Source organism: Myxocyprinus asiaticus, chromosome 19 (assembly GCF_019703515.2).
Source record: "Myxocyprinus asiaticus isolate MX2 ecotype Aquarium Trade chromosome 19, UBuf_Myxa_2, whole genome shotgun sequence".
Classification (NCBI taxonomy): Eukaryota; Metazoa; Chordata; class Actinopteri; order Cypriniformes; family Catostomidae; genus Myxocyprinus; species Myxocyprinus asiaticus.
This window is the reverse complement of record NC_059362.1, coordinates 40,588,196-40,601,278: the sequence shown is the minus strand read 5'-3', so window position 1 is coordinate 40,601,278 and position 13,083 is coordinate 40,588,196. Positions and strand designations below refer to the sequence as shown.

At 36.3% G+C, this 13,083-nt stretch overlaps 1 protein-coding gene across 3 annotated transcripts in view; it reads left to right on the top strand.

Annotated features, from left to right (window-relative positions):
* Positions 1-1,431: 1,431 nt before the first annotated feature.
* Positions 1,432-13,083, top strand: part of LOC127409864 (apolipoprotein(a)-like) — a 79,190-nt gene continuing 67,538 nt past the window's right edge. For all 3 annotated transcript variants that reach the window (XM_051644773.1, XM_051644775.1, XM_051644774.1), the window contains exons 1-7: positions 1,432-1,517; positions 1,620-1,649; positions 3,959-4,085; positions 4,633-4,739; positions 5,547-5,661; positions 5,796-5,935; positions 6,020-6,140. In XM_051644773.1, coding sequence (XP_051500733.1) covers positions 1,469-1,517; positions 1,620-1,649; positions 3,959-4,085; positions 4,633-4,739; positions 5,547-5,661; positions 5,796-5,935; positions 6,020-6,140 — 689 coding nt within the window. In that variant the 5' untranslated portion in view covers positions 1,432-1,468. The remainder of the gene's footprint in view (positions 1,518-1,619; positions 1,650-3,958; positions 4,086-4,632; positions 4,740-5,546; positions 5,662-5,795; positions 5,936-6,019; positions 6,141-13,083) is intronic.

Here is a 13,083-nt window from a genome sequence, read left to right as displayed (position 1 = left end):
CCAACATTTCATACTCCGTTTTGACGGTTGAAGAAGTGCATCATCCGAGTACTTCAAGTACACTTCTTTTTGTTGCATTTGTAGTGTTAACATACTTCTCTAACTATTTACAAGACAAAATGACTTAGAATAGTGCAGAAGTGTGCTGTTTGGAATGCGCCTACAGATTTGTTGGGTGCTTTAAGTTAGAATGTAGCAGGATGCAAATAGGCTAATATACAGTAAGTACTTATAAGAAAAAATAGAGGTTTACTGCATCGTGTCTAAAAAAGTGACACAAAAATGTCCTGGCTTGTGACCTAAAGTTTCAAATTCCTCAAGCACATCACCCACCCTTAGCACAGAGTACCGAGATAAAAAAAAAAAAAAAAGGATGTTATTAAACGTTCTTTAATTTTGTTCTAACTGGTTACATATTGGAAAGGAGGAAGAAGAACACTGGAAAAAATACCATATCTGTCACAAACTCAAGGACTCCTCCTGCTCACCACCAGAGATCTCTCTCGCCCGAGTTCTGAGGGCACCACGAACTACACTTCCCAGCATGCCAACTTGGACTAATTACACTCACACCTGTTCCCTATTTCATAGCCTATTTAAGCCCTGTTCAAACACTAGTCATGGCAAAGTTGAGTTTTGCTCCTGCTAACATTTCTGAGCGTTTACCTCTGTTTATACTGCCTGCTACCCACCGTTTGATACTCTGCTGCCTGCCTTGTTAACATATCGTTTACATGGACTCTTTACTGTGATTGTTTTCTGCTTGCCCTGACCTTTGCCTGTTTATATATGTTTCTCGTCTGCCTATGCTGTTCGATTACTGATTCTGTTTGAGTTGCATTTTTACTGTTAAACCACATATGGATTTTAATCCCTGTTCCCCGGAGTCTGTGTTACAATATTTTCTCAGAACTAACCGAAATGAAAATCATTTCATTTTTAGTCCTTGGTAAGATCACTTAGGTGATGCTCAGTGTTTGTGTAAATGTATTTGGTTTTCTTTAAGAAATAAACATTCATACACTATACATATTTTAAAACATTTGAAAATTAATATTCTGTAAAGATTAAAGAACTGCTTGCGAAGAGCACAGAACATCTAAAACATTTTGCTGATCTGTGAACAGTTCCCTGTGTTGGTAGCACAGTAAGCATGTCAGTGGCTGTGGCTCGTTTGGAAGGCTGCATGCTAGGTAGGACGTGTCCTTTGAAGGCTGCAGTATACCGAGTGTCCTCGTTTAAACAAGACTGCCTTCCTAAGACAAACGGAATGTGCAAAATTACCTTGGCTGGGGCGCTAAACAAATGTTCAAATCGGATAAATCATGTGATCATATACAGTAATGGTGGGTTCAATACACCCTAAATAATTGATTACTGATGTGGACTCTGTCCATGCAATATGTTTGTTTTACTGACACATTTAAAAGATTCAGAACCTCCTTGACCACTCAGTCAAAGCTCCAGCATGAAGGTTAAAAAAGCAGCTCTTTTAGTTTGTCTTTTCTTTTTTACAGGTATTCCACTGAACATTAATTCATAATATCTATTTTATTATTATGTCTATTTCTGCTATCATTTAAATGATTATGATATATGATTAATACTTTTACCTCCAGGTTTCCAAAGGGGTCAGAATGAAAGCACAGGTAAGAAATTTATTTTTAGGAATGAGGTGTCATCTGCAAAATTAAAAGGATGGTTTACCCCAAAATACAAATTCTGGTTAATTTACTAACTCTAATGTTGTTCCATACCTGTAATAATTTTTTATGACTTTTTGAATATGTTTGGCAGAATGTTAGCATAAAGTCACCATTCACTTTTATTGTATTTGGAAAAAGTGCATTGAAGGTGATTCTTGACGGAGGCTAACATTTTATGCAACATCTCCTTTTGTTTCTCTTGGAAGAAAGCAAGTCATAAGGGTTTGGAACACCATGAGGGTCAGTAAATGATAGAATTGTCATTTTTGGGTGATCTATCCCTTAAAAGAAAAGGTGCTCTTCCCATTCCTATCAGTCTTTTGATACAGAGAGTTTGTTGATCAAGTTTCATAATGTAATACAGTATGCCTGTTTGCCTACTAGTATGAGTGTCTACATGCAGAACTGGTTTATACAACCCCTGGCAAAAAATATGGAATCACCACACTTAGAGGATGTTCACCCAGATTTTTTACTTCGTAGCGATTAAACAAATCACAGATATGACACATCAATTTTTGTTTAATAGCTGAACATTCTGGCTTCATGAAACTTCCCTCAAACAATTTAAATTACATAATTTTAATTAATGGCATATTTTTTTCCAGATCAGGTAGAGGAAAAAATGATGGAATCACTCAATGTCGAGAAAAGAAATTATGGAATCACCTTGTAATTTGCATTTCTAAAACAAATACCAGCACAAGTCAAAAAATGCAAATTAGTCAGCAGTTAATAGAGAGTGCTTACAGATATTAATGAGCTGTTGGACTTGGCTAATTGAAAGGAAACATGGCCCCAACAATTGAGTTGTCAATTGAAACAATAGAAAGGATTATAAAACTCCTTCAAGAAGGAAATTCACAGAGTGTGGCAAAATAAGTTGGTTGTTTCTAGTCAGCTGTGTCTAAAATTTGGTGCAAGTATAAACAAAATGGCAAAATTATAAAAGGAAAACATACGCGTAGACCAAGGAAGACGTCAAAGCGCCAGGATAGAAAACTCAAAGCAATATGCCTTAAAAATAGAAAATGCACAACAAAACAAATGGGTGGAAACAGGAGTCAGTGTTTGTGACAGAACTGTAAGAAATCAGTTGAATGAAATGGGATTTACATATAGAAAAGCCAAACGAAAACCAGCACTAACACCTAAACAAGAAAACAAGGCTAGTGGGCTAAAGAGAAGAATTATGGAGTGTGGACGATTGGATGAAAGTGATATTCAGTGATGAATCACAAATCTGCATTGGCCAAGGCGATGATGTTGAAACTTTTGTATGGAGCCGTTCTAATGAAACATATAAAGATTAGTGCCTGAAGAAAACAATCAAATTTCCCCAGTCATTTATGATATGGGGTTGCATGTCAGGTAAAGGACCAGGGGAGATGGCAATCATTACCTCAACAGTCAACGCACATGTGTACATTGAGATGTTGGACACTTTTCTCATTCCATCGATAGAAAATAGGTTTGGTGATGATGAGGTCATTTTTCAGGATGATAATGCATCTTGCCACAGAGCAAAGAGTGTTAAAGCTTTTCTGCAGGAAAGGCATATCAACTCAATGACATGGCCAGCAAACAGTCCGGATCTTGAAAATTTGTGGTGGAATTTGAAAGAATTGGTCCATGACAAGGCTCCATCCTGCAAAGCTGATCTGTCAACTGCTATTCGAGAAAGTTGGAACCAGCTTGATGGAGAATATTGTTTTTCATTAGTGAAGTCCATGCCTCAAAGAATTCAGGCTGTCATAAAAGCCAGAGGAGGAGCAACAAAGAACTTATTGTGATTATATATTTATTTATTTATTTATATTTTTTGATGATTCCATAATTTTTTCCTCAACATTGAGTGATTCCATAATTTTTTCCTCTACCTGATCTGGAAAAAAATATGCCATTAATTAAAATAATGTAATTTAATTTGTTTGAGGGATGTTTGACTAAGCCAGAATGTTCAGCTATTAAACAAAAATTGTTTTGTGTCATATCTGTGATTTATTTGTAGTAGAAAATCTGGGTGAACATCCTCTAAGTGTGGTGATTCCATATTTTTTGCCAGGGGTTGTATTTTAGAAATCCTTCTGTTGGAAAACATGGGCTCTTTTATAAGACAGTGGGGCTTTGATGGTTTTAGCAAGTCTAGGAAAATAGCAGACAGCAACAACCAACACTTGAAACTAATTCCTCTAATAATTCGTGTGAATTGAAAAGCTTATTCCTTTTATGATGGTTTTTACATTCTACAGATGTTCTAAAGGAGTATGTTAAAACTGAAGGGGCCTGGATAGTGAAAAAACCCAGCAAGTTGTATACTGTAAATACAGCAGAAGAATGTGCCACCAAGTGTATCAAAGAGACGTCCTTTACGTGCAGGTGCAGTTCACACCACAGCTAAAACAGTTTATTAATATATGTTGTGTCATATAGTCACAAATGGATTAGTATAGACTGATCTGATGTTAAGGAGCTATGGCAGATGGTGATTTCTCAGCCTCAGACACCCATGAGCAGTTTGTTAACTAACTGAAACTAAACTTAAAACCCTTTTTCAATCTAGTGGCCGTTAAACCGTCCAAGAGTAAGAAAACATAGGCTTTGTATATCGGTCCACCTGGAAGTCATGTTCACTGTATATAATTGTATATTCTGCTTTGTTTTTCTAGTTATGTCTGTGAAATCATGTATGAAATAGTCTGAACTTATTTTTCTGTACTGTACTTAGAGTCTCTGCACATTTTCTGCTATTCATGAATGTTCTTTTTGTGTTTATTGTTATGTAATATATAGGCCTGCCACTTCATTGCACATAGGAACAATACAATACAACTGCTATTGAAGTGTGGCAGTTCTTGGCCAGTATGAGATGCAAAAGTCTATTAATCTGTTATTGAAAGACTGTGTATTTGTATGTGCTTTGCAGGTCCTTTACATACATAGACAAGGATCAGGATTGTATTACATTACCTGCCAGCTCTAAGACTGACAAATTATGGGAAAGAGCTGGTGCTTCCCTGTATGAGAAAAAGGGTAAAAGACTTTATAGCCCAATCAATTTCATTAGACATCAACAAAAATAAAATGACAATAACGAAAGAAAATAATACGCAGAGCAAATGACTATTCCTATGCAAAGATATGCTCACAAAAGCACAGGATTATTGATGTGCTCTTCATATTATTTTCTATTGCTCTTGTTGTTTAATTTTTAATTTTATTTTTTGGATGCTTGGCATTTCAATTACTTTATTTCATTCTTTAAATTCTGTTCTGTGTTTCGTGTTTAATTTATAATGTTCATATGAAAACAAGTATTTTGGGTGATTTGGTGGCAGTAGTTTTTATTTTTTGAAAAATGTGGACCCCAGGAAGAAGACTAGCAAAATGTAGGAAGTGCAGTTAATCAAACTGTATAGGATGAATTTGCTAAATTATTAACATGACATGAAGTGTGATTAACCAGATTTACAGAACCACAAAATAAACACTGGCCAATTATTGCTTTAGAATTAGCGATATTACTAAGCGACAGGTGAATTTGCACCAATATAAAGTTTGAATGAGCATATAGCCTTTGAACAAAATATATGGAAAGTGTTTTTATTAGTGTTTTTAAAGTTGATGAGCCTTTTATTTTGCTATCCTAAATATGCACTATTAGTTATATGGTTAGTTTAATTGTATTATTTAAATAGCTTTATTAATACTTAGTATTGATTTTTCCCCTAATGTCACAACCCACCAGGAGAGAACTACTTCTGGAGTGAGCCTTAGGAATGTATGTTGTATCAGTCTAGAGAGGAGTTTGTAAATTTGTTCATGCATTAATTTCTACAGTGTACTTACTGGAATGTGTGAATGGCATTGGAACAGACTACAGAGGGACAAAATCCACAACAAAATCAGGAAGAAAATGCCAAAGCTGGAAGGCAGTTTCCCCCCATTTGCCAAAGTATATGTCCTCATGTCCTAATCTGACTTTACATTTATGATACTATATTTATTGCGAAGAGAACATAGCTTTTGAAATTACAGAAACAATACTGGATCAGACAGCTCATTAACCTCAACAGTAACATCCCACAGCATAACACCAAAGACACATCCAAAAGCTGACCTGGAGTCCAACTTTTGTCGAAACCCAAATGAAAACAAAGGGGGTCCCTGGTGCTACACTACAGATCCAGAGAAAAGATGGGAGCACTGCGATATCCAAAAGTGCACAGGTACATTCAACAGTCCATTTAAACAACTGTGTGTTGCATAGTTTGGTGTGATATACTCTTGAATCTGCTCCTGATTATTTGTAGAGGACTGCATGCACTGCAATGGAGAAAACTATAGAGGCAAAATCTCCTTTACTCAGGATGGATACATGTGCCAACGCTGGGATTCTCAGAGTCCCCACGGCCATGGTTATTCTCCTTCAGCGTGAGTCATTATGACTTGTAGAATAAATGAGAAATTGCACGTTTCACTTGTAAAATGTTAAATATATTTTAGACACCATTTGGAGTTCCTCACATCCCACACTGGTAGAACACTCAGAAGAACCTCATTGCACCCTTTAAAGGAATCTTAATATGCCGTTTACTTAAGGAACTTTAACATTAAGTGCCTTGAAACCTTTCCCTTATGATGGTATTACTGAAGAGGCTGTTGGCAATCTTAAGAGTTATTTCAGAAGCTAAGAGTAAGTCAAGTAATTTTTATTTGTATAGCGCTTTTCACAACACACATCATTTCAAAGCAGCTTTACAGAAAATGATGCTGTGAAAGAAAATTATGCTGTAATGTCTTAAAAGTCCTCATTATGCAGTTTAAAGGAGTCATGACATACTATTTTGTTTTATTTATTTATTTTTAATAATTTTATTATCTTCCCTGAGATCCAATGGTAATGTTAGTAACAAAATCTGCACCAAAAGTCATATTTTAGTAATATGTGATAATTTTCCATCCTGTCTTTGGCCCTCTGTCTGAAATGCTTAGTTTTGGTCTCAGTGCCTCCTTTAAACTTCAGTCATGGGCGTAGAATTGGGGGGGGACGGGGGACACGTCATAATGCTGGGAAGGGGGTGAATTGTCCCCCCCCCCCCCAATCATGCATCTATCTTTGTTTAGAAATGTTTTATCAACATTGAAAATAATTTAATATGAGATATCTTGCAATAGCGTGACAAAATGAGACAAATCTGAAGTCCCCCCCTCCATTGTAGGAGTTGGTATTGCCAAACTAGTGTTGTGAAATCCCCTCTAGTGAAATGGCGTTATCACGTTACCTTTTACTTTTCTCATCGCTGGCCAGGATGGGCCAATCACAGTCGTTTATTATTTCTTGATGAGGATTTTTGAAAATGCTCATATAGATTTGAAAAATCATATAGATTATGCTGAGGCAGATTTCCATTCACAGGCAAGAATTAGTTTTTGTTAAAAAAAAAAAAAAAAGTATATATTATCCAGTGTAAATACGTCTTCAATACGATATAAAACGTTCTGAGATTTAAATAATTAACAGCACATTGACGGTGCTGACACACGGTACCTGTTATTTTTCTCAGCGCTGGATAAGATGGGCAAGGCATCCATTTATTATTACAGGATAATAGTTTTTAAAAATGCTTTTATAGGTAATGCTGAGGCAAATTTCCATTCACAGGTATGAGTCCTTGCAAATATCAGTTTTTATTAAAAATAACTATACAGTGTAAAATGTCTGCAATGAGATATAAAACCTCCTGATATTTAAATGCGGATGCATGGAGGAATCGGTTTTCAGAGCATCAAGCGCCCCCTGCAGGAAGAAAACTTTGTGTCCCATCATAAGACAGTCAGTATTATGACTGACTGTCTTATGACTGACTGACAACATGTGCAATTTCTATCTGTAGGTCTGTTACAAAACTTTCGTATGAATTTAGAAAACATGAAATATATCACATGAGTCATATGTGGAGTCAGTGAAGAAGTTAAAGGCATCCATAGAAATGATCAGTTGTTGTTTTCAGGGTGAGAACAGCAGACAGGCATTTATTTCAGATTAAAAGGCAAGAATTGTAATTTTCTGAGAGGGTTAGTGTTTCTGAATTAAACCTATTTCTGAATGTTTGATAAGATACACAGTGTGCAAATATTTAAGAATATCTATGAATATGATTTTCTATTTATCTGTGTATTAATTTGAACTGGTATTATGTGTACTGTGTAATGTGTTGTAATGAAACAATATTTTGATCATAATAATGCTTGGGGACTCTTAATGTAGTACAGGATTTGCTGATTACTGACAAGGTATTGGCCTATACTGTAGATATTAAGGATGCACTTCAGTTATAATTAAAGCTACAAGCAGCGATGAACGGGCCCTCGCACCCTGTTGCACGTTGGGGCTGCTGTGCCAGGGGAATGGCATTACATTTTTGTAGCACTTATTTAGCACTTTTTATGTTATAATGTATTTCATTCTTCAGGTCATGTATTTGTATGTAATTTTAAAAGGACAGGAGACTTAAGAGGTAAAGGCTTTTTATTTCACAACAAATTTTATCAGTGATACGGAAATAACATCAGAATAATGATACTGACATATAGCCTGACAGAATCTTATATCACAGCAGATATTTAAACAAGACAATGCATTTTTCTCAGGCAGTTTAGTAGGCCTACTTCTGCTATGTCTGACTGGAAAGTAAATTTTTCCTGTGGTAAGACACTTATTATTTTTATAACTATACATTAAAACATGTAACTTCCTGTTGCCAGTAGGTGGTGCTATGACTATAAATTAATATTGGCAAGTAGGTGTATTCAGGCTGGGACAGTTATCAAACATGTGAAGTTTGGGGCAGATTGGACATTGTATATTTGAGTTACAACAACTTCCTGTTTCATGGCGAAACATTGAAATATGCCAGGCCGCCACGGACATGCCGTTCAAAGAAAACTCAACAGCTTCGCAATTTAGCATCACCAAGGCCTTTAGATTAGACTGACCGAATATGATGTTGATCTGATTTAATCTCTGGGAGGAGTTTGTTAAAGTACAAGATCTGGAATTGGCTGTTGCCAGTAGGTGGCACTATGACTATAACTGAATATTGGCACGTAGGTGTATTCAGGCCGGGACTGTTATCAAACATGTGATGTTTGGCACAGATTGGACATTGTATGTATGAGTTAAAACAACTTCCTGTTTCATGGTGAAACATCGAAAATTGTCAGACCGCCATGGCCGTGCAGTGAAAACTCAAAATCTTCGCAATTTAGCATTGTCAAGGCCTTAGATTAGACTGACCGAATATGATGTCGATCCGATGAAATCTCTAGGAGGAGTTCGTTAAAGTACGAGGCCTGGAAATGGCAAAAAAATTGCAAAAATTAGAGAGAAAAATCAAAATTGCTGACTTCTTGTTAAGTTTTGGGTTATTTGTAGGTCTCAACATGTTACATATGTGCACCGAGTTTCGTACATGTAGGTGAAACGTAGCATGAGGCGCACAATGTTGAAATTTTGTAGGTGGCGCTATCGAGCCATTTTGCCACACTTCATTGTGAAACCCATATCAGATGTAAATTTTCACCACTTCTGACGTGTGTCCAAAGTTTCATGAGTTTTCAATGTATGTTTAGGCCCTCAAAAATGCGATTTCACTTTGGAAAAGAATACAGAATAATAATAATAATTATTATTATTAAAGCTGCAAGCAGCGATGAACGGGCCCTCGCACCCTGGTGCACGTTTGGGCTGCTGTGCCAGGGGAATGTCACTCCAATTTTTTTTTTTTTTTTTAGCACTTAAATGTTGTTAAGCGTGTATCACAGTGTAAAACATGTCATTTCCAGTTGCCAGAAGCTGGCGCTATGACTATAACTGAATATTGGCATATAGAAGTGTTCAGGCCGGGACTCTTATAAAACATGTAAAGTTTGGAGCAGAATGGACATTTTATGTTTGAGTTATAACAACTTCCTGTTTCATGGCAAAACATTGAAATTTGTCAGGACGCCATGGACACACCTTTCAAAGAAAAATCAAAAGCTTCGCAATTTAGCATCGCCAAGGCTTTGATTAGACTGACCGAATATGATGTTGATCTGATTTAATCTCTAGGAGGAGTTCGTTAAAGTATGAGGCCTGGAAATGGCAAAAACGGATCAAAAATTTAAAAGAAAAATCACAATGGCTGACTTCCTGTTGGCTTTTAGGATATGGTTCTAGAGACTTTTTTGTAGGTGTTGACATGTTACATATGCCTACTGATTTTCTTATGTGTAGGTGAAACATGGCGTGAGGGCTGCTTCATTGAAATTTTGTAGGTGCCGCTATCGAGCCATTTTGCCACAGTTAATTCTAAAACCAGTATCAGATGTACATTTTCCCCACTTTTGAGATGTGTGCAAAGTTTCATGAGTTTTCGAGCATGTTTAGGTCTCAAAAATGTGACTCATTTCATATCAAATTTTGTCAGGCCACCACGGACACGCCCTTCAACGAAAACTCAAAAACTTCGCAATTTAACATCACCAAGGAATTTAGATTAAGACTGACTAAATATAATGTTGATCTGATTTAATCTCTGGGAGGAATTTGTTAAAGTACAAGACTTGGAATTGGCTGTAGCCAGTAGGTGGCACTATGACTATAACTGAATATTGGCACATAGATGTATTCAGGCTGGGACTATTATCAAACATGTGAAGTTTGGGGCAGATTGGACATTGTATGTATGAGTTATAACAACTTCCTGTTTCATGGCGAAACATCAAACTTCCCTGAGTGTCACGGCCACGCCATGCAGTGAAAACTCAAAAGCTTTGCAATTTAGCATCACCAAGGCCTTTAGATTAGAATATCCAAATATGAAGTAGATCTGATGAAATCTCTAGGAGGAGTTTGTTAAAGTACGAGGCCTGGAAATGGCAAAAACTGAGCAAAAATTTAAGAGAAAAATCAAAATGGCTGACTTCCTGTTGAGTTTAGTGCATGGGTCCAAGATACTTTTTTGTAGGTATTGGCATCTTACACGTGTACAGATTTTCTTAAGTATAGGTGAAACTTAGTGTAAAGCGCACATCATTGAAAGTTTGTAGGTGGCGCTATCGAGCCATTTTGCCACACCCAATTCTGAAACCCATATCACTTTTAACAGACTTTGAAATATCCCTATTATGTTAACCTGAATTGCTTCAAACAATTTTAGAATAATGTCAAGACAGTGCAGATATAAAATTCTGAAGGGATTCTTGATATCTTAAATACTGTTGCCATGGCAATGCATTAAATGTCATCATTCCTTTTTGTGCATATTCACATGTTTTGAGGTATTTGGCATGCTTGGTTTTTAAAGTTAATTGTTAATAAACACATGTCTTAATTTTTATATAAATAAAATATAATAAAAATATCAACTGAAATGTAAAAATAATAGAAAACTGTGTCATAATGTTTATATGTAATGAGTGGCAAATACAAGCTCCATTGTTGAATGATTCCCAAACACTCAGGGGTGCTTGAGGGTGCTAAATAAAGCTTTACTTATACACCCTCAATTGCAGACCAGGGCAAACTACTGCCCGCGGGTCCAATTATCATGAACGTTTTTTATTAGATCTTTCATTTATCTGGCTTTGGGACCTATCGCGCATTCACAAGCTTGTAATATTCTCAGGGTTGCCAGATAATTAGATGGAACACCCCAAGCAGAAATTTATACTTGTACAAATTGACAAAAGGTGAAATATTTCCTTACTCAATTTATGCAATCTGGCAACCTTGCCTTTTCTCTCCTCTTCGAAAAATAAATAAATAAAATACTTAGCGCTCAATAGTGCAATATTATGCTCAAAGAAAAGTGTGATGCAGCCACTCCGTGTCCATTCGTGAGGCTACATGTGCCGTTTAGTGCCAAGTCTGTGAGCAAAACTTTTCAGTGACAAACTTTAGTAAAATCCCAATAGATCTTCGCATCATTCGCACACGGAGGGGACATGCGAGCAAAATTGATTTTTGATATCATTGATATCGCCACGGCACACTGACATTATGTCAGACTGCACGATACACATCGAAGCCGACTGTGGTCCCAATCATCCCGATAAATGAATGTGACTCACGTTATGGGAGTGTTGCGGAATAGAAGCGAAATGGCGAAATTTGCCCACATACTGTGGAACTTAAAAACAAACACAAAGACAATCTTAAGCTTCATTTAACGAACCAAATAGCTTTCAGCTGTGTTTGATATAATGGCAAGTGATTTTCTTGTACCAAATTAGCAATTTAGCATGATTACTCAAGGATAAGGTGTTAGAGTGATGGCTGCTGGAAATGGGGCCTGTCTAGATTTGATCAAAAATGACTTTTTTCAAATAGTAATGGTGCTGTGTTTTTTTTTTACATTAGTAATGTCCTGACTATACTTTGTGATCAGTTGAATGCCACTTTGGTGAATAAAAGTACCAATTTCTTTCCATAAGAGCAAAATCTGTTCCAAACCTTTGGCTGCCAGTGTGTGTGTGTATATACATATATATATATATATATATATATATATATATATATATATATATATATATATATATATATATATATATATATATACATACAGTGCATCCGGAAAGTATTCACAGCGCGACTGCACAGACTGTTGTACATGAAAATCTCAGGAGATCAGCAGTTGCAGAAATACTCAGAGCCCATCTGGCACAATCATGCTACAGTCCAAATCACAGAGATCAAAATTTTCCCACATTCTGATGGTTGATGTGAACATTAACTGAAGCTCCTGACCCATATCTGAATGATTTTATGCACTGTACTGATGCCACACAGTTGGCTGATTAGATAATCACATGAAGGATTATTGGTGTCAGATGGGCTGGTCTGAGTATTTCTGTAAATGCTGATCTCCTGGGATATTCACACACAACAGTCTCTAAAATTTACTCAGAATGATGGCATAAACAAAAAACATCCAGTAAGGGACAGTTCTGTGGATAGAAACGCCTTGTTGATGAGAGAGGTCAGCAGAGAATGGCCAGACTGGTTCGAACTGACAAAGTCTATGGTAACTCAGATAACCGCTCTGTACAATTGTGGTAAAAAGATTATCATCTCAAAATGCTTTGTTTGGGTTGGCGCTGTTTTGGCAGAACAAGGGGGACCTACACAATATTAGGCAGGTGGTATTAATGTTGTGCCTGAGCGGTGTGTAATATATATATATATATATATATATATATATATATATATATATATATATATATATAATGTATATATATATCTGCATTATATCAGCATATCAACCATCCTGCTCTCTAGATATTGCATCGGCCATTAAAAAAAAAACATATCGGTCGATCACTAGTCTCA